The sequence below is a fragment of the Neopsephotus bourkii genome, unplaced genomic scaffold, assembly GCF_033783945.1.
Source record: "Neopsephotus bourkii isolate Nb327-2 ecotype Australia unplaced genomic scaffold, CSIRO-AGI_Nbou_v1 NB_1036, whole genome shotgun sequence".
Taxonomy (NCBI): Eukaryota; Metazoa; Chordata; class Aves; order Psittaciformes; family Psittacidae; genus Neopsephotus; species Neopsephotus bourkii.
In genome coordinates this window covers 226,386-253,683 of record NW_026901525.1, presented here as the reverse complement: position 1 = coordinate 253,683, position 27,298 = coordinate 226,386, and the positions used below count along the sequence as shown (strand labels likewise).

General features: G+C 45.8%; 1 protein-coding gene across 8 annotated transcripts in view; it reads left to right on the top strand.

Annotated features, from left to right (window-relative positions):
• Positions 1-27,298, top strand: part of HIVEP3 (HIVEP zinc finger 3) — a 244,961-nt gene that overhangs the window by 178,188 nt on the left and 39,475 nt on the right. For all 8 annotated transcript variants that reach the window (XM_061360605.1, XM_061360608.1, XM_061360603.1 and 5 more), the window contains 2 exons: positions 3,238-8,895; positions 12,985-13,130. In XM_061360605.1, the coding sequence (XP_061216589.1) occupies positions 3,784-8,895; positions 12,985-13,130 (5,258 nt within the window). In that variant the 5' untranslated portion in view covers positions 3,238-3,783. The remainder of the gene's footprint in view (positions 1-3,237; positions 8,896-12,984; positions 13,131-27,298) is intronic.

Genomic DNA, 27,298 nt, shown 5'->3' with positions numbered 1-27,298 from the left:
CTGGGCCTCTAGGAAGGAATTCGTTTCAGCTGTAATGAGGTAATTCAAAATACCAACACTTGCAACTTTCTATAAAAGCATTTCCATTCATTTTATCTCAGGCTTTAGGGTAAAATTTTTGTCCCATTAAAATCAGAAGGAATTTTGTCATTGATCTCTTTGTTTCTGTCACTGTGAACAAAACGGGCATTTCTGTTCATGTTCACTCAGTTGCATCTCAAGTAAACCCCTAAGAAATGATGTCTGAATAGAACTAATAGCTGGAATCCCCAGTTTCAGTGCCTGTACTTTGGATTTGGCCACAGACATGCAATGTTAGCAGCTGGAAACCATGGACCGTAAAATCCATGGGACTTTTTCCTTAAAGATTTGTCTCTAGGAGTGAGGTAGTGTTTGGACTGACAGGGTCCTGAGGGAATGGTTGGACTTGATGATCTTGAAGGTCCTTTCCAACCTAGCTGACTCTGTGATTCTTGTGTTGTGCCAAAGCCATGTGCTGCCTTGCTGTGTGTTAGCTGCTGCTGTGCTGCTCTACAGGGAACCCAGTGCAGAGTGCCTGCAAAGTGAAAGTGATGAGCAAAACGAGTAGAGGCACATGACAGGGAGAAGAAGCTACTCAGGGCATGAGGGGGAGGGATGAAAGTAAAAGCAAAAGATGTGCCTTTTCTGAGAAACAAAGAGGAGAACTGGTGAAATGTAATGGATATTAAAAGGCTGAATCTGAGGATAGGTTTTGACCGAGATGAAAAGAATAGAAACTGGAAGGACAATAAGGAAGAAAAGAAAAAGAGTAGGTTTTCCCACCAGCGTTAGTCCCAGTGCATTTCCAGAAGGAGCCAGCTCTCTGGAGCCTGACCCACACCAGTCCCTCACTTCTGCCAGCTGGAAGGACCCATCAGGCAAGAGGGAGAGCAGGAGGAGCATGATCTCTTATGTGATGTAATGCAGTGAGACACTCTTAGCTACCCTAGGCTGTATCTGAGCCGGGCAGAACAGCATTAGGAATCTTGTTCCCTTCTTCTACGGTGCCTCTAAGTTCACAGGGAAGAAAGATGGACATCTTAGCAGGGCCTGTTGTGATAGGATGAGGGGTGATGGTTTTAAACGATGAGAGGGATATTCAGGCTGGATGTGAGAAAGAAATTCTTTACAGTGAGGGTGCTAAAACACTGGCACAGGTTGCCCAGAGAGGTGGTGGATGCACCATTCCTGGAGACATTCAAGGCCAGGCTGGATGTGGTTCTGGGCAACCTGATATAGCTGAAGATGTCCCTTCTCATTGCAGGGGGTTTGGACTAGATGCCTTTTGAAGATCCCTTCCAACCCAAACCAGTCTGTGATTCTGTGACTTCATTTTCTTCTTCCACTTTATTCTGCACTGTTGAATTTTCCTTGGGGATGTATTGATCTGGAGTAACTGCATCCAGCAGGGAGAATGACCTCTTGCCATTCCCATGCTAGGGACCATTTCCAGTAATGTCAAAAATACATGGAAAGTGGCATGGATGGTTTCGGACTGGCTGTGCTCGCTGCTGCAGGCAGCAGGTGTGCTTGTTTGTTGACCAGTCCTTTAAATGTGAACTTCTGTGCAGAATCCCTAACAAAATCAGCTGGGGCCTATGTGTTCGTCAGAAGAGGCTGAGGATGGTCTGGACATTTGGAATGATAACTAATCATAGAATCCCAGACTGGTTTGTGTTGGAAGGTTCCAGTTCCAAACCCTGCCATGAACAGGGACCCCTTCCACTGGAGCAGCTTGCTCCAAGCCCCTGTGTCCAACCTGGCCTTGAACACTGCCAGGGATGGGGCAGCCACAGCTTCTCTGGGCACCCTGTGCTAGTGCCTCAGCACCCTCACAGGGAAGAACTTGTTCCCTATATCCAACCTAAATCTCCCCTGTTTCAGTTTGAACCCATCATCCCTTGTCTTATCACTACAGTCCCTCATGAAGAATCCCTCTCTGGCATCCTTGTAGGCCCTCTGTTAAACTACACTCCATGTCTCTCTTTTCGCATTGAATATGGAGAGTCCACAGGATTTAGGAATAAATAAGGAGTGGGTAATCCTTGGAGGACTTCGTGTTGAACATAGCCAACCTCTTCTGCTGGCTCTTAACTGGTTCTCTTCAAGATTAAGTTGGGCCATTGTGCAGTTAAAATCTCAGTCCCCAGTGCTTCCCTGCTATGTTTCAGCCGCATCCATACACCCTTCCACTACATGGGACAGGATCAGGACAGCAGCAGGACTTTGAGCCATTTCCCATAATTAAACCAATGCAAATTTGTCATAGCCAGGCACTGCACCCTAAGGCAGATAATAGCTTTGTAAGGAAGATAGTTCTTTTCTCATTTTAAATTACATGTATCAATTTTCTTTGCTTAAAAGCACCATCCTTATTTTCCTTAGGAGTATCCCACCCATTTTCTATTCCATCTCTTGGTGATGCTGTCTTATTTCAGTGGAATCAGAGTATTTCCTCCCCGAGTGTCTCAGTAATAGCTGTATTTGCTGACAAGGGAGGTAGGTTTAATAGAGCCTCCCATTCAAATTCATTGTAAGAAGGGTTCCCATTTATAGACAGCCAGTTTCGACATCCAGCCTGTATGAAATACATCCTTTACAAGTTGGGTTTACCATTGTTTGGTGACAAAAGGCAGGAAATTAAGGAGGCAACATCTCAGTATAAGACTGTGTATGCTTTCTCTTTACCTGCTATTGTTGTAAATGACACTGAAGATTGTTGCAAGCTGAAGTGTGGGTTTTATGCAGGAAAGATTTGCATTTTATTTGTCGGTGAATGTGTGTGCTGCATTAGGCAGTGCTTTGTATTTAGTTGGCTTTACTTTGGTGTTTGTTTGGGAGGGAAGTATAATTACCAAACCTGTAAACCCATCAGTGTTTGCAGGAAATGAGAAGGAATTCAGGTTTGAAACCATTTTAATACATATTCCAAAAGTGTCTGTGTTTCAAGTTACTGTCTTTGGTTACTGTTGCAGAGCCAGGTTGCGTTTGCATTGAACTAAGTATGAGACTCTGAGGTTTGACTTGGTATAATTTATGTTCAGATTACCATTAAAATGAATGTCTCGTGAATGGCAGACATTCAGTCAGTGACTCTGATTTACTTTTGTGCAAAATATTTACTGTTACCCTCTATAGAAGTAGCAGCATTTCATTGCTTCAAGACAAACGCTGAAGTAATTTTTTCTGTTTGTTTTCTTTTGGACGTAATTACAGAAATGTGGGAAATACTTTTCCAAGACTTTTGAAGTCGAAAGTGGAACAGAAGGAAGACACAGGGGGACACACACCGTTCAGTGTTATTTTCCTTGCCCAGGAAAAAAAAAGATCATTGTGAGATGAGCACTAAACTCTCAAGTTTTCAAAGGTTTGCATAACAAACAAGAGACACATTGTGGGTTGCATCTTGACTTTGAAGGCTTGCCACTGTCAACTGAAATAAAATGGCAAGGTTTAAAGCCTTAACCAAGTTCACAAGGAAAATATTTGGACTAAAAGTTTTGGAAAGTTTTCTCTCTTTGAAGTAGTTTGTCATGTGTTACCAATGTGAACTTTATTGACCTTGAAACATTTTTTTTTTTTGAATCAAATAGCAACTAGTGACACTTTAGTAAAATCTTAAATCAACAACCATCTCCTGGTGGCTCCGGCTTCGTAGCAAATGCAGGCAAAACAAGGAATCTACAGAAGAGACCTTTATTATTCGTAAATGAAGCCTGCCAAAACCTTCCCGAAATAGCATTCAGAGACCCTTTTAAGGTCATGGATCCTGAACAAAGCCAGAAGAGCACAAAAAAGGCTGAGGAAAGTCCAAGAAAGAGGCTTCCCAAAGGAGAGGCTTTCCAAGCCAGTATTTCATCCACAGCTACGTACCAGAGCAGCTCTGCTCCTTCGCAAGGAACCCCTCTCCGAGATATCATATCACAGCAGCACTTTTCTGGTTCTTTGCCGATTCCAAGAGAGGAGTCTCAGGAGAAGACTGGACATCAGAAGCAGCCTAAGCCTTCCTCTTTTGAACATCCTCCCCACGTTTCGCAGCTTCAGCAGCACGCACTGTCACCAGCATTTATGTCTCCTGGGAAACCAGAGCATGTCCTTGAAGGTCCCACATGGCAGCTAGTTGATCCAGTAAGACCAGGTCCCTCTGGCTCCTTTTCATCACCTGGGCTTCACTCTCACCACGGCCAGCTCTTACCTTCCCATTCACCGATCATTCCCGGAGAGGACATGCCGTCTGTTCAAAAGGTCTATATCCCTCGCCCTTCACAGGTTTCCTTAAAACAAGCTGAGGAAGTGCACAAGAAGGAAAAGAAACCTCAGAAGCCAGGCAAATATATTTGCCAGTACTGCAGCAGGCCTTGTGCGAAGCCAAGTGTGCTCCAAAAACATATCAGGTCACACACGGGTGAGAGGCCATACCCTTGCATTCCATGTGGCTTTTCTTTTAAGACTAAGAGCAATTTGTATAAACATAGGAAATCTCATGCTCATCGAATAAAAGCTGGGCTGGCCTCGGGGATTGGAGCAGAGATGTATCCATCAAGCTTGGAAATGGAAAGGATTGGTGGGGAGGACTTTGAAGAGCCAACAGAAGGAGAAAGCACAGATTCAGAGGAGGAAACGGGTGCGATGTCGGGCCATTCAGTAGAGCTCTCACCCAGGCAGAAGCACACACTCTTGTCCAGTAGCTTGCTGAGTGGAGGGAGCCAAGGCTCCAGCCATGACCGGTGTTCATTGTCTCATTCCAGTATGTCTCAGTCTCTTGAAGACAGCACCCAGTTTGCGGAGCCATCGTCAGACCATCCTCTGAGCCATAAATCCGAAGATACCCATACTATAAAGCAGAAGCTTGCACTCCGCTTGAGCGAACGGAAGAAGGTCATAGATGAACAAGCTTTCCTGAGCCCTGGGAGCAAAGGGAGTACCGAGTCAGGCTACTTCTCCAGATCAGAAAGTGCAGAGCAGCAGATCAGCCCACCAAATACTAATGCAAAATCTTATGCAGAAATCATTTTTGGGAAATGTGGTAGAATTGGGCAAAGGACTTCAGCGTTAGGTGCAAACACATCCCAGGGGTTTCCCCACCTGTCTAGTGAAGAGAAGCCTAGTATGGTACCATTATCTGTGCCTAGAACACAGGTTATTGAACACATCACTAAGCTAATTACAATTAACGAAGCTGTTGTAGATACCAGTGAAATAGATAGTGTTAAGCCTAGAAGAAGCTCTTTATCTAGACGTAGCAGCATTGAATCTCCAAAGTCTGGTGTATATAGAGAACCGTTTCAGTTTGATATCAAGTCTGGTTCCAGTAGCCAGTTGGATGCAGCGAAAGTTTTGACATCCCATGGTGAAAAAGTTAAGCCTGAACAATCATTGTTGTCACTTCAGCAATCCCACAGTGCCACAGAGACAGTGCCTCTCCTAAGAAGCCACTCAATGCCTTCTGCTGCATGCACTATAAGCTCCCCACATACCTTTAGAGGTAGCTATTCATTTGATGATCACATCATGGAGCCTGAAGTCTTAAGCCGCAGTCAAGCGTTTTCTTCCCATCCCCGAATGCTAAAACGACAACCAGCTATTGAGCTACCTTTGGGGGTAGAATACGTCTCAGAGGAGGCTAGCTCTGCAAACAAAGAAACTGTTTCCAAACCTCCTGAGGAGCCTGAAACCAAGGAAAGCGATCTTACCAAAAAGTCTCGGAAGGGTCCGAAAGTTAAAGGGTTCATGTACGAGTGTAACGTATGTGGTGCTCGGTATAAGAAAAGGGACAATTATGAAGCCCATAAGAAATACTACTGTTCAGAACTGCAGCTCTCAAAGCCTCGCTCTTCCACTTCCCATACCTCTTCAGAGACTGAGAAAAGTGTTGCGGATCCTGACACGTGGCCCCAGATGATGCATTACAAGCTAGGGAGCAGTTTGGAGCTCACCCCGCTCCGAAAGAGGCGAAAGGAAAAGAGCCTCGGTGATGATGAGGAGCCTCCAGCTTTTGAGCTGTCTGAGACTCCCTCCTCCAGTACTGCACCAGGCACTCAGTTTGCAAACCCGGCATCATCTGATGTCACGTTAAACCTAACCCGTGAATCCATTAAGTCACCAGCAGATCCGGGTAAATCCACACCTTCCGATGTCAGTGCCAGCTTCCATTCCAGGAACACCAAACCGGCTTCAAGTGCAGAGGGCAAAGAGAGAAGAACAACCTCAAAGGAGATCTCTGTTATCCAGCACACAAGCTCCTTTGAGAAGTCTGACTCTATCGAACAAGCAAGCAGCTTGGAAGAAGACAAACCCTTGCCACAGTACTCGTCTCAGCCGACACCCCAGCACAGCCGACCGCCTCACTCCCTGCAGCCCAGGCTGGTACGCCAGCCCAACATCCAGGTCCCAGAGATTCTGGTCACAGAAGAGCCCGACAGACCAGAAACAGAGCCAGAGCCTCCGCCGAAAGAGCCAGAGAAAACGGAGGAATTCCAGTGGCCGCAGAGGAGCCAGACCCTTTCTCAGCTCCCAGCAGAGAAACTTCCACCAAAAAAGAAGAGGCTGCGGCTGGCAGAAATGGCTCAGTCCTCCGGAGAGTCCAGTTTTGAATCCGTCTCCCTCACCCGAAGCCCAAGTCAGGAAAGCAGCATATCCCATGGCTCCAGCCACTCTGTCTCATTTGATCGTGAAGATCACGGCAAGTCAGAGTCAACGAGCCAGCCCTCTGAATCCCACCCAAAGCCTCCTGGTGTTGGCTCACATATGTTGATGGTACCAAGCCACCATCACCATTCCAGGGAAATGCGGAGATCTGCTTCTGAGCAGACACCGAATGTGTCCCATCCTTCCCAGATGTCCGAGACCCGCAGTAAATCATTTGACTACGGGAGCTTGTCGTCCACTCCTGCCTCAACCCCTGGCCCCTCATCCTCCTCAGCTCCACAGGAGCGAAGGAAATGCTTTCTAGTTAGGCAAGCATCCCTCACTAGGCACCCAGAGCATGAGCCAGACTCAGCCCTGACAGGCCGGCCAGAGACAGAAGATCCAATTCCTTCTACAAGTAAATCTCCTTCAACAAGTTTGCCCCAGCAGCCGACATCTTCATCCCCTTTGCCCTCTCACAGTACTTACCCAAGTGAAAAGAGTCAGCCAAAAGACAGCCCTCAGCCAGCATACACCCAGCCATACACAGAAGCTCTGCAAGTGTTTCACCCGGTACCACAGCTAACGCTGCATGAAAAGCAGTTCATGTCCCCACAGGTTTCTATCTTTCCCTACCAGCACCTCCTGCCACAGGCAGGGCAGTCTGCAGAGCTCTTTGCCGCACACACGATGTCTGACATCCTCTCTGCTCAGTTCACCATGCCTCAGATTCCTCCTTCCATATTTCAGACCCCACCACTGCCTCTCCCGCAAACGCTCATCCACCCAGGCCCGCTTCATATCGCTCCTCCGCTGATGTCTCACCCAGCTGAGGTGCCATTCAGGCAGCATCCTTCATTCCTGCCGGTTCATTATCCCGTCTCCTCACCAATACCTTCAGCCTTTTTTCTGCCCCTTCAGTCTCAGTTTGCTCTCCAGTTGCCAGGTGAAGCTGGTGGACATTTACCGCAGATCAAATCCAGTTTGTTTGCAACAGCTGGAGCCTCCACTCTTTCCCCGTGCACGGAATATGACTCGGACAGTAGGTTGCATCCTCTGACCTGCACAAGTCCTTCGGTGACTGTATCTGCATCTCAGCTCGTTGTTCCTACGCGGTCAGACCCAGTGGTGTCACTTGTTGTCCCTGTTCGCATACAGACAAATATGCCATCCTATGGGAGTGCAATGTACACAACGCTGTCTCAGATTCTGGTCACTCAATCCCAGTGCAGTTCCTCTTCTATTGTACTCCCCAAATTTGATGATCACCATCCCAAGGGTACCCTGGTCTGTAGCGCTGATGTTCATGGACTAGGTTTTGATCTGGCACAGATGATCACAGAGGATCAAAGAAGCATTTTCCAGAGCCCTTATCTGAGAGTGCCCTTACCCTTACCAGAACGGAAAGGGTATATGCCACTCACCTCCCCATCAGACAGTGTCCTTGGACTGGAAGCAGGCACATCAACAGTTGGTGGAAGCAAAAGAATGCTCTCTCCAGCTGGTAGCTTGGAGCTGACCATGGAAACACAACAGCAGAAGAGAGTGAAAGAGGAGGAAGTGTCTGAAGCAGAAGAGAAGTTGGAAGTGGTGAAGCCACCCAGTGCAATAGAGGAAGGGAAAAAGCAGGATAAGTCTCATTTGCTTGCAGAAAGCCAAGGGAGGGTCGAGGTCGAAACACCACCTAGCTTGTCCTCAGAGCAGTCAGAGCCAAAGGAAATCCCAAGTACTTCACAGCAAGCTGTGTCCCATTCAGGTTCTCCAAGTTTGGAGGCACTGGAAGAGTATAAGCAGCCAGCTGGCAAGCAGTTCCTCAGCAAGGCACCTTTGCAACCTGTGAAGAAAGAAGACTCCAAAGAACTGGTGGAGCAGTCTCTGCCAAACCCTCCAAGCACTGCACCTCTGTCTGAGGTCACTCATAGTACAGTGAAGTCTCGAGAAGGTACAGATACGAAGAAGGTACTTCAGTTCCCCAGTCTCCACACAACCACTAATGTCAGTTGGTGCTATTTAAACTACATAAAGCCAAATCATATCCAGCAAGCTGATCGAAGGTCTTCAGTGTATGCCAGCTGGTGTATTAGCTTGTATAATCCTAACCTTCCAGGTATATCCACTAAAGCAGCCCTGTCCCTCCTGAGGTCCAAGCAGAAGGTGAGCAAGGAAACCTACACCATGGCTACTGCTCCACGTCCAGAGGCAGGCAGGCTTGTCCCGTCCAGCTCCAGGAAGCCAAAAATGACCGAGGTAATGCAATCCTATATATTTCTCCTCATCCATTTGGATTCATGGGAAGAGGGGGACGAGGGACGGGGAATTGCTATTCTTAGTTTAATAGGAGTTTATTCATCCCTCTCTCAGTTTGGTAAGCACTTGTTCTCAATGAAACTTTTAGAATGAAGAAGCTAAAACCCACTGTTATATATAAAATAAAAGGCAAGCCTACTCCAAGGCAATGTGCCATATTTCTGTTCTCCAGTTTCTACTTGCCTTGTAATCAAAAGAGCATGTAGGAATCACCACCGCACCATGAACTGCCACTGCTCAAGCACAAAGGATTAGACTTGATTTGCATTTGTCTTGATATTTCAAATAGCTTTACAACATCTTTTTTTATTCCTTTTTCTTTTTTTTTTCCTAACTGCTGTTATAATTCCCTACATTTTGCATGTTATAAATGAAAAAAGGATTACCTTGGGGAAATGGGATTCTGTCTGGTTGTGCATCTACTGACTTCACAGTAATGAACATGGAGAGGCATGCTTAAAAGTAGTTAAAAATATTAAAGGGAGATTTGCAAGTGTATTTAGGCTCCCAAAGAAGCGTAAAGGCATGCAGTGACATTTATAAAAATAAGTGCCTCAGTAGTTTAGACCTGGAGTCTAGTTAAAACACCCCTGTCATTTGGTCCATTTAAGTTAATGTCCTTAGCTGTCTACCTGCTTTTGTGGGTATCTAAGGATATTTTAGACCTGGTTTTAGAGTTAAGGGGAGCAAGGCAAACAGCTTCGCAGGGACAGAGCTCACCAAAGGCATTGGCCATAAAGGCACGGAAGTCTTTACGACACTTCTGGTAGCTGCCTAATGTTATCTATCTCATTTTGAGGCCAGACTTTTCCCCTCTTGGTTAATGCTGAACCATACAGATCCCTTTAATCCAGATCATGTTCATGCAGATTAGCAAACAGAATTGCTCTAAAGATTTTGCAGTTTGATATTCATCTCAAGTCAGTTTATATCGATGGATTATTCATTTTATTTCTGTATCATGAAATGAATGCTAAATAGTAAATTTATCATAATTGCTGCTGCAGCTGCTGCTTATAAGTGCATCTTAAAATATACAGTAGAGTCACTTTGACTCAATAAATCTTTATTTCTATTCAACATTTCCATCATTCTTCTGCAGAAATCCAAAATGTAGAATTTCTAGGGACACAGGGGCAACAACCACACTAGTGCTTGATATTATGCACTCTTCTTCAAAGGACTTTATCTGAATGGTGTCGTACCATCCTTGATTGCATTCTCTAATAGAAGTGCCTGTGCTCCTCTGAGCTTAGCTCTTTGACATGGTGCTAAAGCGCATGCCAAGCGTGTGCTTCAGAGGTACAAGACCCTCATACCCTGAAGTTAAAGGTTAAGCTCTAGACAGGAATGGTTCAGCCCTCAGTCATCAAAATACATAGTTCACTGCATGCGTTTGCTCAAAAGACTCAAAAACCTTTTAGACAAAACTCTGTAAGTTGACTGGTGGTGAAAGTTAAAGTTTTCATGGTACAATCTGCAACAGTTTGTCCTGCCAAATTCACCTAGGAAATGGTGTAAGCTAAATGGAAATATTAATACCTGCTGCTTAAAGGAGTGAGACTTCCAGAAATGATGTTAATTGCAATGGAGATAAATGGACCTCATGCCAAGCAGAGAAATAACTTCTGATTAGATGATCAGTGGGAGTGAAATCCTCAGTTTAGTTTTTAATGTACACACGACTGGCACAGGTTAGCAAGAAGCGCTGCCGGTTACTCAGGAAGATGCGATTAACAGGAGCTACGTAGAAGTAGTCTGAATCCAAGGTTGAAAGTTCAACCTTCAGTTAACTCCACTCTTAGCTATTTCCCTTAAGTATTTTCTTCTTTATGTATCTAGAAGTTGTCAGTTGACACAACAGAAAATGTAAACCAGCTCTAATATTTTGTATAATTATGCATGCAGCAAGCTACCAGCAAACAGTAGTACTGTGTATACTGTCTACGTACTTGGCTTGGTTTTTAAATTACCAGTGGGGTTTATTGAGCAGATCAATTCTGAAGTGACTGTAGGCTCCAGCGTGCATGTAGGGATGGATCATTGCACTGTATCGGGCTTGCACACTTTGTAAATTAAAGAAGATTGTAAAGGGGGATAGTAGTGACTGTATGATTTTGGCTCTCCCTGGTGCCTTTCATCTGTCTATGTTTTGTGCTTTTAAAAGTTGCAATAAATAAATCTCATACTACATCTAGAAAGTCAATTGTTTTGTATTCCTCAGTAAATCAGGAGCTGAACTGGGAAGGTTTTCACTAGCATTGTTACCGGCCTGTAGCTCATATCAGGAGGTGAAGTCACAACGGCCAAGGTTTAATCTTTGAAGGTGCTCAGTGTGTCACCTGCCCCTGATTTCCTCCAAGCACAGACATCTCCATGCCCAGAGACAGCAGCTTGAGACTGTTTCTGCTGTTAAGTTGTTAAAATGGTTCCTGGCACTGTTCTGTCCTGGGCTGATATTCTTTTCCAAAGCAATTCCTGGGCACTTTTAGGGAGATAAGACAGGAACCATTCCCAGGAGACATCTAGGAAGGGTATGTGGGTCTTATGGTGCGGATGTGGGCTAATCTGTGCAAGCTGGACCCAAGGGAAAGGGTAGTCCTGGGTACATCTAATGCTCTAAGGTGAGCTCCTGAAATTGCTGGGTGAATTTGACATATTTAACCTCAGTTTTGCAAAGCTACACTCGAGTGAGTCCATTCCTTCTCCTCCTGCTGAGAATGAGGGTGTTAACAGCAGCATGCTGCTGGGGAGCCGGAGTTGTATCCCACTGAACTTTGCATGTCTCAGGTTGAGCTAGTCACTCTTTGGCTTCCTCTATAACCATGGGAGACAAAGAGGCACCTCTTGGGTGATTCATTCCCCTCTTAAGATAAGTGTCTAAGGTGGGGTAGCTGAATCACCCTTGGGAGCTCCCAGTCTTTCCAGCAACTGTAGAGACAAGGGTGACCAGCTCTCCTTTAGACTTCTGCCAGTTTGTTGGCTACGGTCAGACCAAAATCCCTCTAATAACCTTGGTCTCTCAAATGCCTTCATCTGTTTCCATGAATTATATATAAAGGGAGGATATGAGTAATTTAGTTGCACTTGAAAGGTATTTTTTGCACTTGTATAAGGAGTAACCTGGGTGAAAAGCAATCTGCTTTCCTCTTTTGGAGCTTTGGATAACCCTGTTATTTGTACTTTCATGTTGAAGGAGGGCAACATCCACGTTTCATTCGAGGCATGGAAGAGCTCCGCTTTGCATCTTACAGACCTAGAGAAGCAGCTGTATATATGTCTATACTGTAACAAATAACATTAAACATGACAGATGAGATGTGAGTGCATGACTTAAACCTTGGTCGAAACAAGGGGTAGCAATTTAAACAGTGGAAAAGCAAATTTTACCCTGGGAGCATCTGGGGAGGTTGAGGATTATTTTCTCCCTTTGGTTTTGTGGCTTTCTCTGTACTGCACCCTTGGCAACAGGGTTTCAGGGAAAGGAAATCACCCGAGAGCTTTGACTGTCAAGTGATTTATATCACGTTTAGATGGCTAAAGTCCAGAATTGTGTGAATGTGTGTATATGTGGGGGAAACCCAAAGGTTTGAGGTTAAATGTATGAGTTCTACAGATGCCTTTTCTCTAGACCTTAGTAGATGTAGATATTAGAGGATTATCCAAGGACAGAGCAGTGGATTTGGGAACAGATACCCATGGCTCCACCGCATGCTCAGAGTGACCCAGCCAAGACACTTCTCTTTATGCCTCAGTTTTCCAGTTGGCAAGAGCTGGATAATATTGAACCACCATATACCATGGGTGATTTAAAAACCTGTAAGCAATCACAGTAAATATAACCAGCAGGGCTCAAAATCCAGAAGCAGCCACCCTGTATGTTAAGAGGGTGTCCTTATTACTGCACTTAGCTGTCAGGAGCAGCATGTGCGGTAGGTTGCTGGCTCTTTCTGAGACTGTTTGGTCTGTGTCTGTCTTCGAGTGATTTTGTATGTAATCATTGGTTGTTTTGCTCTTTTGGGGAGATAGGTTCATTTGCCTTCGCTCCTTTCTAATGAAGGTCGAAAAGATATAACTAGAGCTGAGAAGGAAGAGGATAAAAGAGGAAAACCAGAAGAAGAGGCTCCTGTAACCAAAAGAGGAGAGCCAGTCCGGATCAAGATCTTTGAAGGAGGGTAAGTGTCTCCTTTCATTTCTCTTTTTGTGTCATGGTTGGATAGGAGTTACTGATAACAATGATGGCAAGTCAGTGAAGGTGCCACGTGAAGGTGAGCAGAAGTGGTGGATTTCAGCTTACTTTCTACAGCCACTGTAAAAACCTGACCCTTGAGATCTGGAGATACCTCAGGCTGCACCAATTTCCTTTTGAGTTGTCTTTAACTTAGCAAGCACCTCAATCTCTTTTCTGAGTGGGTGGTTGGGCAAAAACAGCTGAAGAGCACAAATCTATCTTCTAGTTGTCTCTGATGTGACAGAGGTGTCCCCCAAATCTTCTCAATCTTTCCAGAACCTTCTGAAAATGATGCTTCCAATGGTTGCTACTATTATAAGGAGGATCTGGGGAGGTCTTTTCTGATACCTGGGTTTTGGCTGGGGGAGGAAAGAAGGATTATATTCATGTGGTTTTTAATGCCACCCAACCAAAGTAGCTCAAACCAGAATAGATGCAAGCTCTAAATTTGATGTATATCTGAATTCTCTGCTCCAGGTAATTCCGAGTACTCTTCAGTAATTCAGCATTGCTCTAATACTGCTGTTTATCTTCTCAAAAACTGCAACCCAGCTCACAAGTAGTGTGTCTGTGGGATACAATTAAAGTTCATCCTTCCTGTGTGTTGCAGAAGGGGGCAAAGAGCTGAAAGAAATCCCTGCCAGGATTCCTCAGTTCTGCTCTTGCCATTGGGTGGTCTTGGTTTTTGTGTGTTGGAAAAAGGCTTTAATTAGTCCGTGGTTGTGGTTTTCTGTAGTTGCTGGTGGATGTTTGCTTTTATTTGCAAGTATTTCATTAGTAGATGATCAAACTAGCTCACCAAAAAAGTGAAATAATGCTTTGGGAAAGGAAACCTGCTTGTTTGTGCAGAACTCACCTCTCACCCAGATGCAGGCACTGTGTGCCCAGCTCAGGTTTAGATGCTTGTCAGCAGCAAGTTGTGAATGCAAAGAGCCAAAGTAGTGGCAACCTTTAATGATTATGGGCTGAAGTGATTTGGAGCGGGTGCCAGGGATGGCAGGGAAGCAAGAGGATGAGAAAAAGGTTTGATGTATTGCCATCACCCTCCTGTAGCAAATAGGACCTATGGGACTAACTGAGAACTGGGTTTTATTGCCTTAAAGCCCATGAGAAGCCTCTGTTCCCCTTGACTGGGTTGTCCTGAAGCTGCTGCCATTTCAGGGGACTCTTGGCCCCTGATTTTAACTAAATTAAGGAGGCCCAGCATTAACATGAATGCAAATCACCCTGCCCCTTGCAGAGCACGGGTTTTGGGTAGAGTTCTCAGTGCTAACTGCTCCCCAGCTGTCCCCACTGAGACAAGCCATGTCTCCACATCCTCATGAGCCTGTCTGCATCCCTCAGCCCAGCCCAACGGATGCGGAGTCACATTTGCTAAACGACAGGGACAAAATAAAGCAACTTTTCCAACACGTTCTGTGCAAGCACCAGGGAACGCATTAGTCATCCTGAACGTATGCTTGTGTTTTATTTTAAAGTTCCCGTAGCACCGACTTAAGGCCACCATCCTTCTGGATGTGAGACAGAATATAGTAGCTGTTTAATGCCAAGCACAGGCACTAATGTAACACACCAGGTTGCAGAAACACATTTTATACCTACATTACATGGCATGTGCACTGCTAAGAGGTGAGGCAGGACAGGCACAGGCGGCTCCCCGGGGGTGCTCAGTGCATACCTGGTGGTCCATGCCTAGTTCCCACAAGGATTCTGATGGCGGATTGTTCAGCCTCAGCAGCTTGTGGCTGCTAGGATGTTTTCTTGCAGTGAAGGAACATTCCTGCAAATGAATCCACAGGGTGCCTGCTGCTTTGTGCAAGATGGTAAATGGATCTGACCCCTCTCCTGGCCATCTCTTGGAAAGGGTTCTCAAAAAGCGCATCGTTCTCAAGACATGATTTCACTGTCTTTTTTTTTTTTTTCCCCCATAAAAATTTCTTCCTTGTCTCATTTTTTCCCCTTATTTATTGGTTTCACATAATCTGCTGCTGGCTCTACCCATCCTTCCAGTGGGATTCAGTCAGTTTCAAATCTTTCGCAGCCATCCCATGCTTTGTTGCCTCGACCAAGGAGGGAGATTATAAAGCAATTCAAGTGTTTTCACTATAGGTGAACTTGCTGCAGGCCTTTAACTCCTTCTTCCCCTTAGTTTTTCTTTTGGGCTCTTTCCTTTCTCACTGCCATTTTCAACGCTTGCTTTTCCCTCTGCAGTGTTCTTGCTTCCTCAATCCCATAGCTGCCTTGCCCCCACTGCTACGTTGCTTAGAGCTCTTAGAGAGCAAATCTAAAGATCACTCCATATATCATTTCAGCAGTGTCTTTTTACCTGCAGTCCTGAAATTCCATAACATTGGATATACCTCCATGCCAACCAGCGTTCACCCCCTGCTCCATGAGCATCCCATGCACTTGATTGCAAAGGAGGTGGGAGTCATTCCCCACACAAGCTTGGATGTTGCAGTCTCATTAGGTTGTGTTTGGGAGAGCCATGCCATTAAGCAGCCAGGTCAACATTTGTATTCCTGAAGGAGCTAATAATGACATCCACTGGACTTGTCCTGAGGGATGCTGTGGTGGTTTTGAACAGTGAAAATGATCTTTGAAGGTCAGGCTGGCCAGCACTGCTTCAGGAGGAGTGCTGTGATTCCTAGGTGGCCCTGTGTCATCTTCATCAATCCACTCTGGTACTTTGGAGGCACCAGGCCCATTCTGAAATCTTACATCATGAAACTGTAGATAGGTATTGACCTGATTTGAGAGTGAGGTCTGTGATGGTATCATGGTCTTGTCAGGGAAATGTTGACTGTTTACTGTGCATTAGCATTACCATGATGAAATCTGATAGGAGAGGAGTAGCTACAGTCAATATATGTTCTTCTGTTTCACACCCAAACTCGCTGTGCTCTTACGGGGCTCATCACTTGTCTTATTGCACTAGTTGATTGCAACTAGTAGGGAAAGCAGTACCAAGATACAGAAGGTTGAAGACCACTAACCTTAACCGACATCCCCAAACCAGTGCCATGTAAAATGGAAACTACATCAAAAAGAAAGCTGTCTTTTGGAAAACTGTTGCATTTTCTTCCTTTTTAGGTAAAAAAACAGAGCTGCAAAACCTAAGTATCCTTGCATTCACACCTTAAAAAATACTTCCTTTTCACACCATCCCATGTGTACAAATCCATAGACAAGCAAGAAGAACCCGTGTGATGTAATGCAGTGTGTCAGAATTTTTGCTTTAAGAGAGATGCTCATAGTGCTGTTGTGACCCAGCCTGCTACAGCAAGAACAGTGAGCCATTGGAGTGATCCCCCCAAGGGAAGTGATGGACTCCCCAGCACTGAACACTGTTAAGATTCAGCTGGACAGGGTGCTGGTACATCTAGTCTAGGTCATGCTTTGCAAAGAGTAGGTGGACCATATGATCCTTTAGGTCCCTTCAACCTGGTATTCTATGGTTCTATGATACTACAGTACAAGTAACTGGGGGATCGTATGAAGTTTGACCATTGCATTCCTTAGAGAGCCCCAGCTGTGTTGCATTGCCCTTTGCCTCCATGCTGTGGGTATTTTTAGGCAGGAAGGAAGAGGATGGAGCTATACATCTGCCTCACTTAGCCTGTCTAGCGAGAGACTTTCCCCTGGGTTGAAGGAAAATGGAGAAGCCTTGGGACTGTTTAATCAGATTGGGACGTGACTGGATGCATAAGGAAAAAGAACCTTTGGGGCTATACAAACCTCCCTTCCCCCAGCTCTCTTCCCAGTTCTTGCTGTTGTGGACTCACTGGGATCTGTGGTCGGCTTCTCTGGGGTGATCTCACTCCATTTCTATGACCGGCCACAGAAACTGCAGCTCCCACCACCCGCTGACATGCACCTCATGGAAAATCCCTGGCACAGCAATGTGAGAGTTTTATTACCCTGGAGAAAGCCTCTCTGTTAAACAAGCAAAGTTTCTCAGCGTGTAACTCCAAACCCCTGCATCGGACCCGGTTCGTTCAGGGGATTTCCTTTCCTGCTTAGCTGAGTTCTAAGAATTCACCATGTTTATTTTGAAAGGAGTCATTTATCCCAAAGACACTCACTTGAGCATGAACATTAGCAGGAAAGGAAGTAGTATTAAATAGTAATATTTGATTCCGTACTGGATAGAAGTAAAGAATTCCTGTAATCTGCATTTTTGAGTGAAAGGGATTTTCCTAACGCTGCTTTGCACTGAAGGGAGGAATTGGTGTTAAAGCTTTTCCATTGGGGTTAGTGGTGCCAGACTGACCACTCAGCATTAATCTGAGCATCTAGTGGGGTCTGGTTGGATTTCCCCTGTTTTGAGAAGTGCTGAGCAGGCATTGCTGTGCTCCATTTGGGCAGCCCTGTGGCTGCACAGCCCTTCTGAGAAGCTGGTTCTGCCTGTGCCAAGCTGCTGCCTGAAACGTGATTTTCAAGCCTCAAGCATCAGCTTGTGCGCAGGTGTTTATCCTGCTCCTGTAAAGGACCTTTAAAGAAATCATGTTTTTTATATGTGGAATTTGTTGGTTTGGATGGGGCTTTACAGCAAATGGAGAGGAGAGATTTCATGCCACTGGCTTGGAGACTGCAGACTGAGAACAATTAACCAGCTTGTGCTGGGGATGCTGAAGAAAAGGAAGGGTTTTTTTAATGCTCATATGAAATAAGACATGTGTCAGATGCAGGCAGCAAGCCAAGAATCCCCACCAGAGTAGCCAGTCTGCTATTCCCCTCTGAGAGGTTGCCTTTCTGCTGGTCCATACACATGGAGTTTGGGTATAGCCCTCAGGGTCGTGATGCTCACCAGAATCCATCCTTGTGGTACTGGGGCTGTGTCCAGGCACTGTGCTGCATATGGGGGGAAGGATGAGCCTCATTTCTCATGCCCATTAGAAGAACATAAGGTCTCTTTTGAGCACCATACGTTTACACTCTTTTTTTTTTTATCATAGCACAAGCAAAGCACATTTTCTGCTTAAAAAGCCAACAATCCAAAGGAGACAAGACACAGGGTGGCAATTTAAGGAAGGGATGGATTTGTGAGTTTTACCAAGGCTGACAAGTTAAGAAGAGAAATTGTTTGAGGAGACAGGTTTTCAGGCAGCGAGAAAGGCTGTGTGAAAGATCCACTCAGGAATAGCAGCAGAGGAAAACAACAACTAGAGAAAAGTCAGTCTCAAAATGAAAGGAAGATATGCTTTTTGCTTTGAAAATCATTGTGTTATTACATGCTTAAAAGCTAAGATTCAAAACAGGTTCAGTCTGACTTGAAGCAAATGCTTTTTTCTCCCCCATGTCTTCATGGAAATTTGGATTATTATTTTTTCCTATTAATATTGGGTGTAATTAAAACCCAGCCTTTTTCCCTGGTAACTCGGGGAGCAGCCAAGCTGAAAAATCAGTTCTTTTCAGTGATCTTTTGGGGAAATCTTTTGGACTGGGAGCAGATGACAGGACCCAGCACACAGAAGAGGAGGAAAGGGAGATGATATAGGTAGATTCAGTGCAAAGAGCAGCACAACAAAGGTGTAACTTGCTTGACTCCAACTCTGGTCACCTCAGCCTATGCACTTGCTGTGTTAGATAAGAGCCGGTGTGTCTGGGGGAGCTGACAGACAGATTCCCTTTCGGAGGGAAGTGTGGGCCGGCTCTGTAACAGCGCCAGTTCCCGAACCTGCCACTCAGCAGATGGAGCTGCATGCCAAGAGCTCTTGTTGTAAGTAACCTTGTATAATATAGAAGTAACCTCGGGTTATTAACTTTAAAACAGGTTATTAATTTCTGCTGGGAGCAGCTTCTGGTTGTAATGCTTCACAACGCAACCAGTTCTGGTTGTAATGCACTGCTGAAGCATCCTGCAAGATGCCAAATGTTCTATCTTTATGACAGAGCTCAGGGCTTGAAGCACTTTATTTTTTCCTTGCTTTTATGACAGTACATGCAACCTCTGAGTTGTTACCTTCCCTGAACAGTTCTCAAAGGTCTGTGCAATACAAATCAGCATCTTTCACATTCAATCTGCTCTTGCCTACCTCGTTTGCTTTCTCCCTATGGATGCGGGTACAAATAACACCATTAAATCCTGCATGGTTCTGTCAACTAAGCATGGACCCACTCTCAGTTATCATCCTAAACCTGATATTTGCAACACATGGACCCCTATACTCTCTGTGCTTTGGGTGTGGTGATGAGCGTCCATCCCTGGCTTCAGAATGCAGGATGTCCCCTTGTGCCTACAGCTCCGAGCTTTCCTTTAATACCAGCTGTGTTTGTGCTGAGCAGTTCCTGAACGTTCTGTTCCCTGGCCCCCTGAACATATCCCAGGCACAGCCAGTGTGCTGGTGAGAGCAGAGAAGTGACTTGGGGATGGTGGGCTCATGACTCACCATGACTCTTGGATAAGTCATCCTCTGTGCTCTTCAATTTCCTTCTTTGTGAGAGGGGATGTACAAACTCACCTACTGCTAAACTTGATTTTATTATGCCTTTAAAATGTCTTAATATTCCTCAGTGGGAATTGTTAATGTTTCCTGTCCTGAACATCTCGTCACTTCACTTGACAAATTGGGCTCATTCTGCAGCTAATTCCTGTTTTCCCAGGAAATCTGACAAACACAAAAGCATTTAGGCTAGGTCATTGTTTGGTTTTCTTATTTTTCCCTGCTTGCTTTCTTGCCACGTCCTGCTGGCAACACTCATGGTGCAGCATGATGCTAAGTTCCCACAGACAGTTGTTAAAGATTCCTTCCTGTCTGACCTGTGTGGGATGCTCAGCTTTCTGCAGGGATTTCTTTCCTCCCAAGTGAAGATCCCTGTGAGCATCCAGGCAGCCCGTGGGCTTCCCCAGTTTGATATGGTTATGGTGGGGCAGAGGCTGACTGTGGTCCTCAGGGGGAGGATGTTGCACTTCCTGAGCCCAACATCCCCAGTGGTATGTTCCCAGCCTCTCATTCCGCTCACCATGACTTTCATCTTCTCTGTATTACACAAAGACAAGAATTCCTGTTTGTTTTCAGTTCAAATCATGAAAAATACACATTTAATAAACAATATCAAGGAAGAAGATGTCTCTGCTCCATTGCACAGGTGCCTTGGGTACATGGCTAGGGCAAAAAAGTGTATGGGGGCTGAGAGGGGGAGAAGATAAAGGTGGGGAGGATGACGCTGTCATCCCAGGTGGGCAGAGCCTGAGGATGCAACCTGTGTGCTGGCATGTGTTTTATACCAAAGAGTTACAAACAAAATGGGCAAACAGCATTTGGACCAAGAAGTGCCAGTGGGTGTTGTATAGGTCCAGGGTTGTTGGCAGAGCAGAGGTGTGCATGGGAGATAGGAAATGTGACATCTAAGAGCAGATGAAAGGACAGAAAGAGTATTTCACAGTGCCTTGATCACCCAGATGAGGGTAAGCCAGTGGAAAGGAAGAGTGTGATTTCATCAGACAGACAATTTAGGCAGTTGAATAGGGACGGAGAGAGGCAGAAATTGGTTAGAAGGGAAGACATTATCCAAGCAGGAGAGGGTGAGGCTGGAAGATCTGAGTTCTGATAACAAAGATGAGGGTGTAGGATGGAGAAAAATGGTACAAGCTGCTGGCAACAAAGGAATGAAGAGAAGGTTGAGGGTCAGAGATTGTCTCAGGATAGGGAAAACAACACACTCATAGGAATGGTTGCATGCAGGGACTGTGTGTTTGTGCATTTCTAAGGCTGTATATACCCTCGGTTTCCTAAGAGTAAGCATTTCTTTACAGTTTAATAAAAGGCAACACTTTCTGTTGTCAGGGCTTTGAAAACAATGATGTAAAAGGATCTGTGTGAAGTCCTGAAGTTAAGTCTGTGCTCACTCACCTGGGCTGTCCTTCTGCATTTTGGATTCACAGGCATGACACAATGTGTTATTCTGAGCTGCTGTTCAATATGGGCCAAATGTCTGGAATAATAAGCTCTCCCTGTTAGCAGACTATTTTATGGGCTTGTGGCAAACATCAACATTACAGGGTTTTGATTTTATTGATTCAGTGACACAATCTCTCCAATTAGTTTGGTGGAAAATCTGAGAAGGCAAACGTTTTTACCAGCTTTACATAGGATTAGCCAGTTCTTAACAGCTGCACATCTAGGCAGCCTGTCCTATACAGAAGTGTAATTTATAGAGGCCCTTTAATAGAGTCCAAGTACTGTGCAATCAATTAGAAACCTGATGTTCCAATAGACAGACTCAGACCTGACTGCCTAATACTCGATCCATGTTCCACGAGGTAAATGGCAGGAAGATGACTCTGAGAATGTATTTCTGAACTGGCTTTTGGCGACTTCCATTTCTGACCCTTTCTAGTGGTGAAAGCATTGCTTGTGAGGAGACAGGTCTCTTCTCAAGGAAGATGTTAATCTGATTCCTGTTTGGTGGCTTTTCCAAAGTGTAGCAGTTGATTTTCAGTTCTCTTTAGTATCGACTACCATCTGTTGAATCCTAGATAGATGATGGATGGGATGTGAAATTGTTTGGAACATTCTGCATGCTGGAAATGGTGGAGGTCTGAGAGTAAAATGTGCCTAAACTTGATTTTCAATAAATGGCATGCATTCGGGAGCATGAATCCCATGAAATCTGTGCACTAACCATGGATTTTCCCTAGAGAAGGTCCATGCCACTGAGACTGGGAATGAAGCACTCCCCAGCCCCAGCCTGGATTCCAGATTTTACGTTTGGAAAAGTTCTACTTTTTCTGCATAATTTAGAAGTGAGCACACAAGTCTGACCAGTGGTGAGAATGCTCATAAGAACTGAGTAAAGCCTTCAGAAATGGGACTTAAGTGAGAGCCAGGCTCTGCGTTTAAGAGAGATTTTCCAGTTCTTCCCTGTTTGTTGCTGGAAGGAGAGCAGCTTAGCTCCTGTGCTTTGTCCTGATATAGCCCATGATGTAACTGGATAACTGATGGTTATGAATATCAGGGTTCATCTGCCCAGCGGAGGGGGGTGCAGTGCTGTGGAAGGAAGGTGAGATCATTCCTTCTCATGGGATGCTGCTGGGCTTGCTCAAGGCAGGAGAGGTTTAAGAGGCTGTGGGACTTGGCAAGAGCAGATGGAAAGAAGACCAGCAGGATGGACCCAGCTGTAAGGACATGGTTGTCAGGGCTGTATAGAAACTTTTCTTTAGGTACTCCATCTTCCCAAGTTGCTTTTCCTTATTTTAAAGTTTTATTTCCAGCTTTTTATGATAAAACCTGTTTACCGTACGGTTTAGTTTTAGTCTTCTTTTGAGGAGGAGCTCACCAAGGACATGGTGCAGGCAGACTCATCTGAAACCTGTAGCCAATCTGAGTCTCATGATCATGAAGTGCTCTAAGGCAGCTGCCAGCCCAGCTCTGTTTCTCCAGGATGGAGGAGTGGGAAAAGCTGTGATTACTCACTGCAAGTGTTTAAAATCCTTTCCCTGTCCTGAAGGACCTGCTGCTGCTTGGGCAGTTACACAGAACCAATTGAATGAAAATGGTGGAATGCAGTGTCCCTCTTTAGAACCACGTGAGAAATTGATGCCTGTGTGTTGAAAAAGCAGAATGCAGACTGTAACTGCATGCTTCTTTGCATGTAGCACTCAGACAAAAGGGAGTGGGACCTAATAAGATATTTTTGTTGCTCTGGTTTGCTGCTTGCACTGGTGTTGAGATAAGACTGAAGAATTAAGAACTGGAAGCAGGGGAGATTACAGGCAGGGTCTTGGCTGACTGTCCTGATGCTGTTCACCTGCTATCTCTGGTTGGCATTCTGTCTCTTGGAAGTTCCTGTGTTTCTGATTGCTTGGCTGCTCTTATCTCTCTGCATTATTCAGGACATGGTATGTCAAACATAGGGGAATCATCAGATGCACATAGTGAGGGTTTTATAACGCTTTCTGGTCTGTGGGTGCTTTGGGTTCTTGTAGACCCTGGACATGGCTGAGCTGGTTTGTGTAACTGTTGGTTGGGTGAGCAGCACAGTAGCGGTGCTTTCAAAGAGGAAACTATTCCTTGCAGATGTTTTAGCTCAGCAGTTCACGCAGCGGTTTTCAGCGTTTGTGGATTTCTTGCCATTCTTGTTTAAACAAACTATTTGATGGCAGAATTCTGTGGTTTTCAAGGTTGCAAGAGGCTGAGCACTTACACTGCGCTTTGAGATTCAGCTGCATGCATTTCAGTCCCCTTACAAGACCAAGGAAGGCTTCCAAGCATGGGGTTTTCTGCAGGGTGTTGGTGTGAAGAGTACCAGAGCAGCCTGTGCCTGCAAGCTGGTTTTGATAAAATAAGAACCTTTCCCAAATATAAACTGAGCAAAGCCCTTTCCTACTATTTAACAGCCCTCAGCTTGGCAGGAGAGCTGCTGTGGGGTGAGAGACCTAGAGGCTGTCAGGTCATTGGGGTTGGTTACTGGGAAGGTAGATGGAAGAGAGCCTTGGGGGGGGTCTTTAGGTTGAAGGTTGATCAGTTTTTCCCAGGAATTCAGAAAGGCCAAGTAATGTTTGGTGGGTGCTGACTCAAGCAGTGTACAAAGAAGGGGGGGAAGTTGTGTTTTGCATGGCTCTGTTGTTGCCTTGGCTTGTGGATATTTTCCTTTCCCGTAATAGTACAGTGTTGAGAACAGCAGTGAGACCTCCTGTGTATGTGGGAATGCAGGGTCACAGTACAAATAGAGGATAATTAGTTCATTTACCCAGGTTGTGAATGGCTTTGAGTTTTAGAGTTGATTAATAACGATAATTTAGTACTAACTCGGCTCTTCACATGTTGAATCTCGAGTTAAATTTGTTGAACTGAAAGCTGAGCTCATCATTCAAAGAAGGTCTTAGTTTTCTGAGGTGCTGAGTAATGGGCAGAGCTCCTTGCAGTCATTAAGAACTCTGGGTATTTGTGCTTGTAAAAACTGGACCTTTATGCAAAAGCCACTGTAGGTTAGATGTAAGGAAGAACATCTTCCCTGTGAGGGTGCTGAGGCGCTGGCACAGGGTGCCCAGAGAAGCTGTGGCTGCCCCATCCTTGGCAGTGCTCAAGGCCAGGTTGGACACAGGGGCTTGGAGCAACGTGGTCTAGTGGAAGGTGTCCCTCCCCATGGCAGGGGGTTGGAGGTGGATGAGCTTTAAGGTCCTGTCCAACACAAATCATTCCATGATTCTATGAGTTTAGTAAGCTTATTCACAGCATTCAAGAAAGAAAACTGTGACCCTAGTGCATATTTGCACCATTAACCCTGCTGGTAAATTAAGAAAGTGCTAATACATTGCAAAGGGTACTTGCAGATGGCAGCAGCCTATAACAGTAGCAGAGCTCTGGGAGATGCCACTCCTGTACTGGGAACATTTGCAATTTGCAGCTTGACTTCACCAGCACAGAAAGTCATGGTCATTTCTTGACCCTGCAATGCTGCTCTGTGGGGTAAGGCTGTTGTGCAGCTCAGCAGCTCTCCAGGGCACCTCGGCATGAAACATGTGGGTCTCTCTGCTGAAGCTTAGGGAGGTTTTATTTCTTGCAGTGAAGAGCAGCGACCTAAAATAGCTTCTAACTCTGCCCCCCCTCCTCCAGAAGAGGACTTCCCGGGTCTCCTTCTCCTGCACAGCCCAGAAATGCTGGAGAGCAGAGGACGTGTCAGCAGTAACAGCAGCCAGTTCTTTGTGCACAGTCTCTGCAGCCTGCCTGCTGTCTCTTAAGGAGTGTGAGTCGTGTCACCAGAACCGCTGAAGCCTCCAGCAGCCGAGGTCACATCTGGAGCTGTGGGTTTATGAACTGCCCCCGGGATCAGATGGCTTCAAGTTCCTCTGCAGATGGCTCCGTCAAGGGAACCCCCAGCTGGATGGTGATCCCACGAGTGCTGGTGGTTGTTGGCAGCCTCCTACCACTCCATGTTTATCTAAAAGAGGGGAAGATGAGTGGTTTTGAGGAGGAGCAGCCTCGGATTCTTGCAGGGTTTAGTGTCGCCTCGCCTTCAGACAGCAGCACATCTTCCAGCTGGAAGCAAGCCTACGTGTCCCATATGAAGACATGTACTTGAGAGACCCCCAGAAGCATGCACGTCCCTCCCTGGCTTGGCAAAAGGGCCACAATCGTAGGATAAGCAAGGCTGGTTTGTAACTTCCTAGAGATAAAAATGAATGTGTTCTGGTCTCAGCAAAACTGAGCATGATACACTGGTTCATTCAACAGATTCCCTGCACGCATGCAAAATCCAGAGAGAAGGAGTCCTGGGCAGGGATTTAGGTGATGTTTCAGTCTTGGGTATAGCACACTCTGAGTAGGTCGTGTCCTGTCTGCAATGCACGTGCTATTGAGCTTGTCAAGATCCACTTCCAGGTGGCATCTCATCTCAAAGGAGGGACTGGAGATCTTGTCCTCATTCATTGAGGTTATTCTGGCCCCCTGGAGGGCAACAGCTTCTCCAGTGGCAGGAGAGGGCTGTTACATTCAGGCCATGTTTGTGCTTCACCAGTTCTTCATGCACAACTCTTATATACAACCTTTCCTGTCGATATATAGGAGCAAAATACATCAGAGACTCATTTAATTCCTTTCATATATCCTATTCTGCATGCTGACAGTGGTAATCTGGGTCTGTGTCAGTCCATTTTGGAAAACAAAGTGGAAAAAGTAATTTCCCTAGTGCTTTGTCCACATAGAAGGCCACTTTGCATCCTCTTGCATTGCCTGCTCACTCCCTGTCATGCCAAACACAAGCTGGTGTCACTAACAAGACTCTACAGTCTGCTTGTTGTCACCTCCTGCCTCAGAATGATGACAGTGCTCTCCACTCCCCATGTTTCCAAGCCTTTCTTTCCTGCTGGAAAGAGCACTCTGACAACATCTGCCAATCCTTTTCCTCCTTCAACTCACCTCTACTCTGAGATGCCTATAGAAATGATGACAACATTTAGGCTGCTGTGCCAGAACACCCCGGGATACCACACTGTCCAATGCTGTCCTGTTGTTTTCCCATACTATCTGCTGGTGTCCATCTGCTGTGGATCCATATATCCTCAGGGCAGGAACTCTATAGGGTGCAAACCATTTCTGCTATTATGTGTGCAGTGCCTGCAGAGTGGCCTTGCAGGCACCGTGTTAAGACAAATAATAGGATTCCTGTCTTGGAAGATTGTCATCTTTTATCTATGTAAGGTAGGGGACCTCTGCAGCATTGGGGACCAAAGTCCCTGTGTGCAGAAGGGGGGCTGGCGGGGCTGAAGAGGACTCATTCTGACCTGCAAAGGGAAGCTAATGAGAGCAGCCGGGCTGCAGTGCAGAGACATGATCCATAGGCGCTCAGCTGCAATTAGGAGCTTCTTTCTCCTATGAGCTACCAGAAAACTGCCATGCTGTGACAGCTTTCAGCTGCTATTGCTTTGGGCTGGATGTCGAACTAGAGACTCAAAGTGAAAGCCTTTCAGTGTCATCAGCAGGCCTTGGGGCCCTCAGGGAACTTCTTTTATATATGTTTTCCTTCCTGCTGAAACACTGCCCTCTTCCCCTAAACCTTATGATCTTCCCCCATTTGCACACACAAACATGGGCACATTTTTCTCTCTGTGTGTTATCCCTGTGAGATTTCCATGGAAAACTTTCCAAGGAGGGATTATTCCACAGCCCCTTTCAACCCACAGGGGAGGTGGCCGGACCCGTGGCATTTTCCATCAGTGACTTGGGAGCTGGTCTCCTCCTCCCACCAGCTCCACATTCTTTGGAGAGAAACCCATGCTACCGGTGTGTCTCGGTGCTGGCTATGGAGCGACTGCATCCCTGCCTTCCTCATTTCCCAGCTGCTTTGCTGCTTGTGTCTCAGATCTCACCCACGAGCGTGGCATAACGTCTGGGAACAGACAGAGCAGCACAGTCCCATGGCTTTGGTGGGAATGCAGAGGGCTGCGTTGCATCCTTGAAACGTGGGGGCTCCCTGTCGGAATGGTGAGACCTGCATCGGCCGCTTGCGCTCAGGGATGGTCCCGTGAGAACCGCTGTGCTACTGGGGCTTAGGAAAACATTGGCGTGTCATAGATCTGTTATCTGAAGCTGTAAAACTCTATCTGTAGAAATGGTTCCTAAAACGAGCAGGATGTGAGCGAGACTTGTATTTAGGGACTTCTAAAAG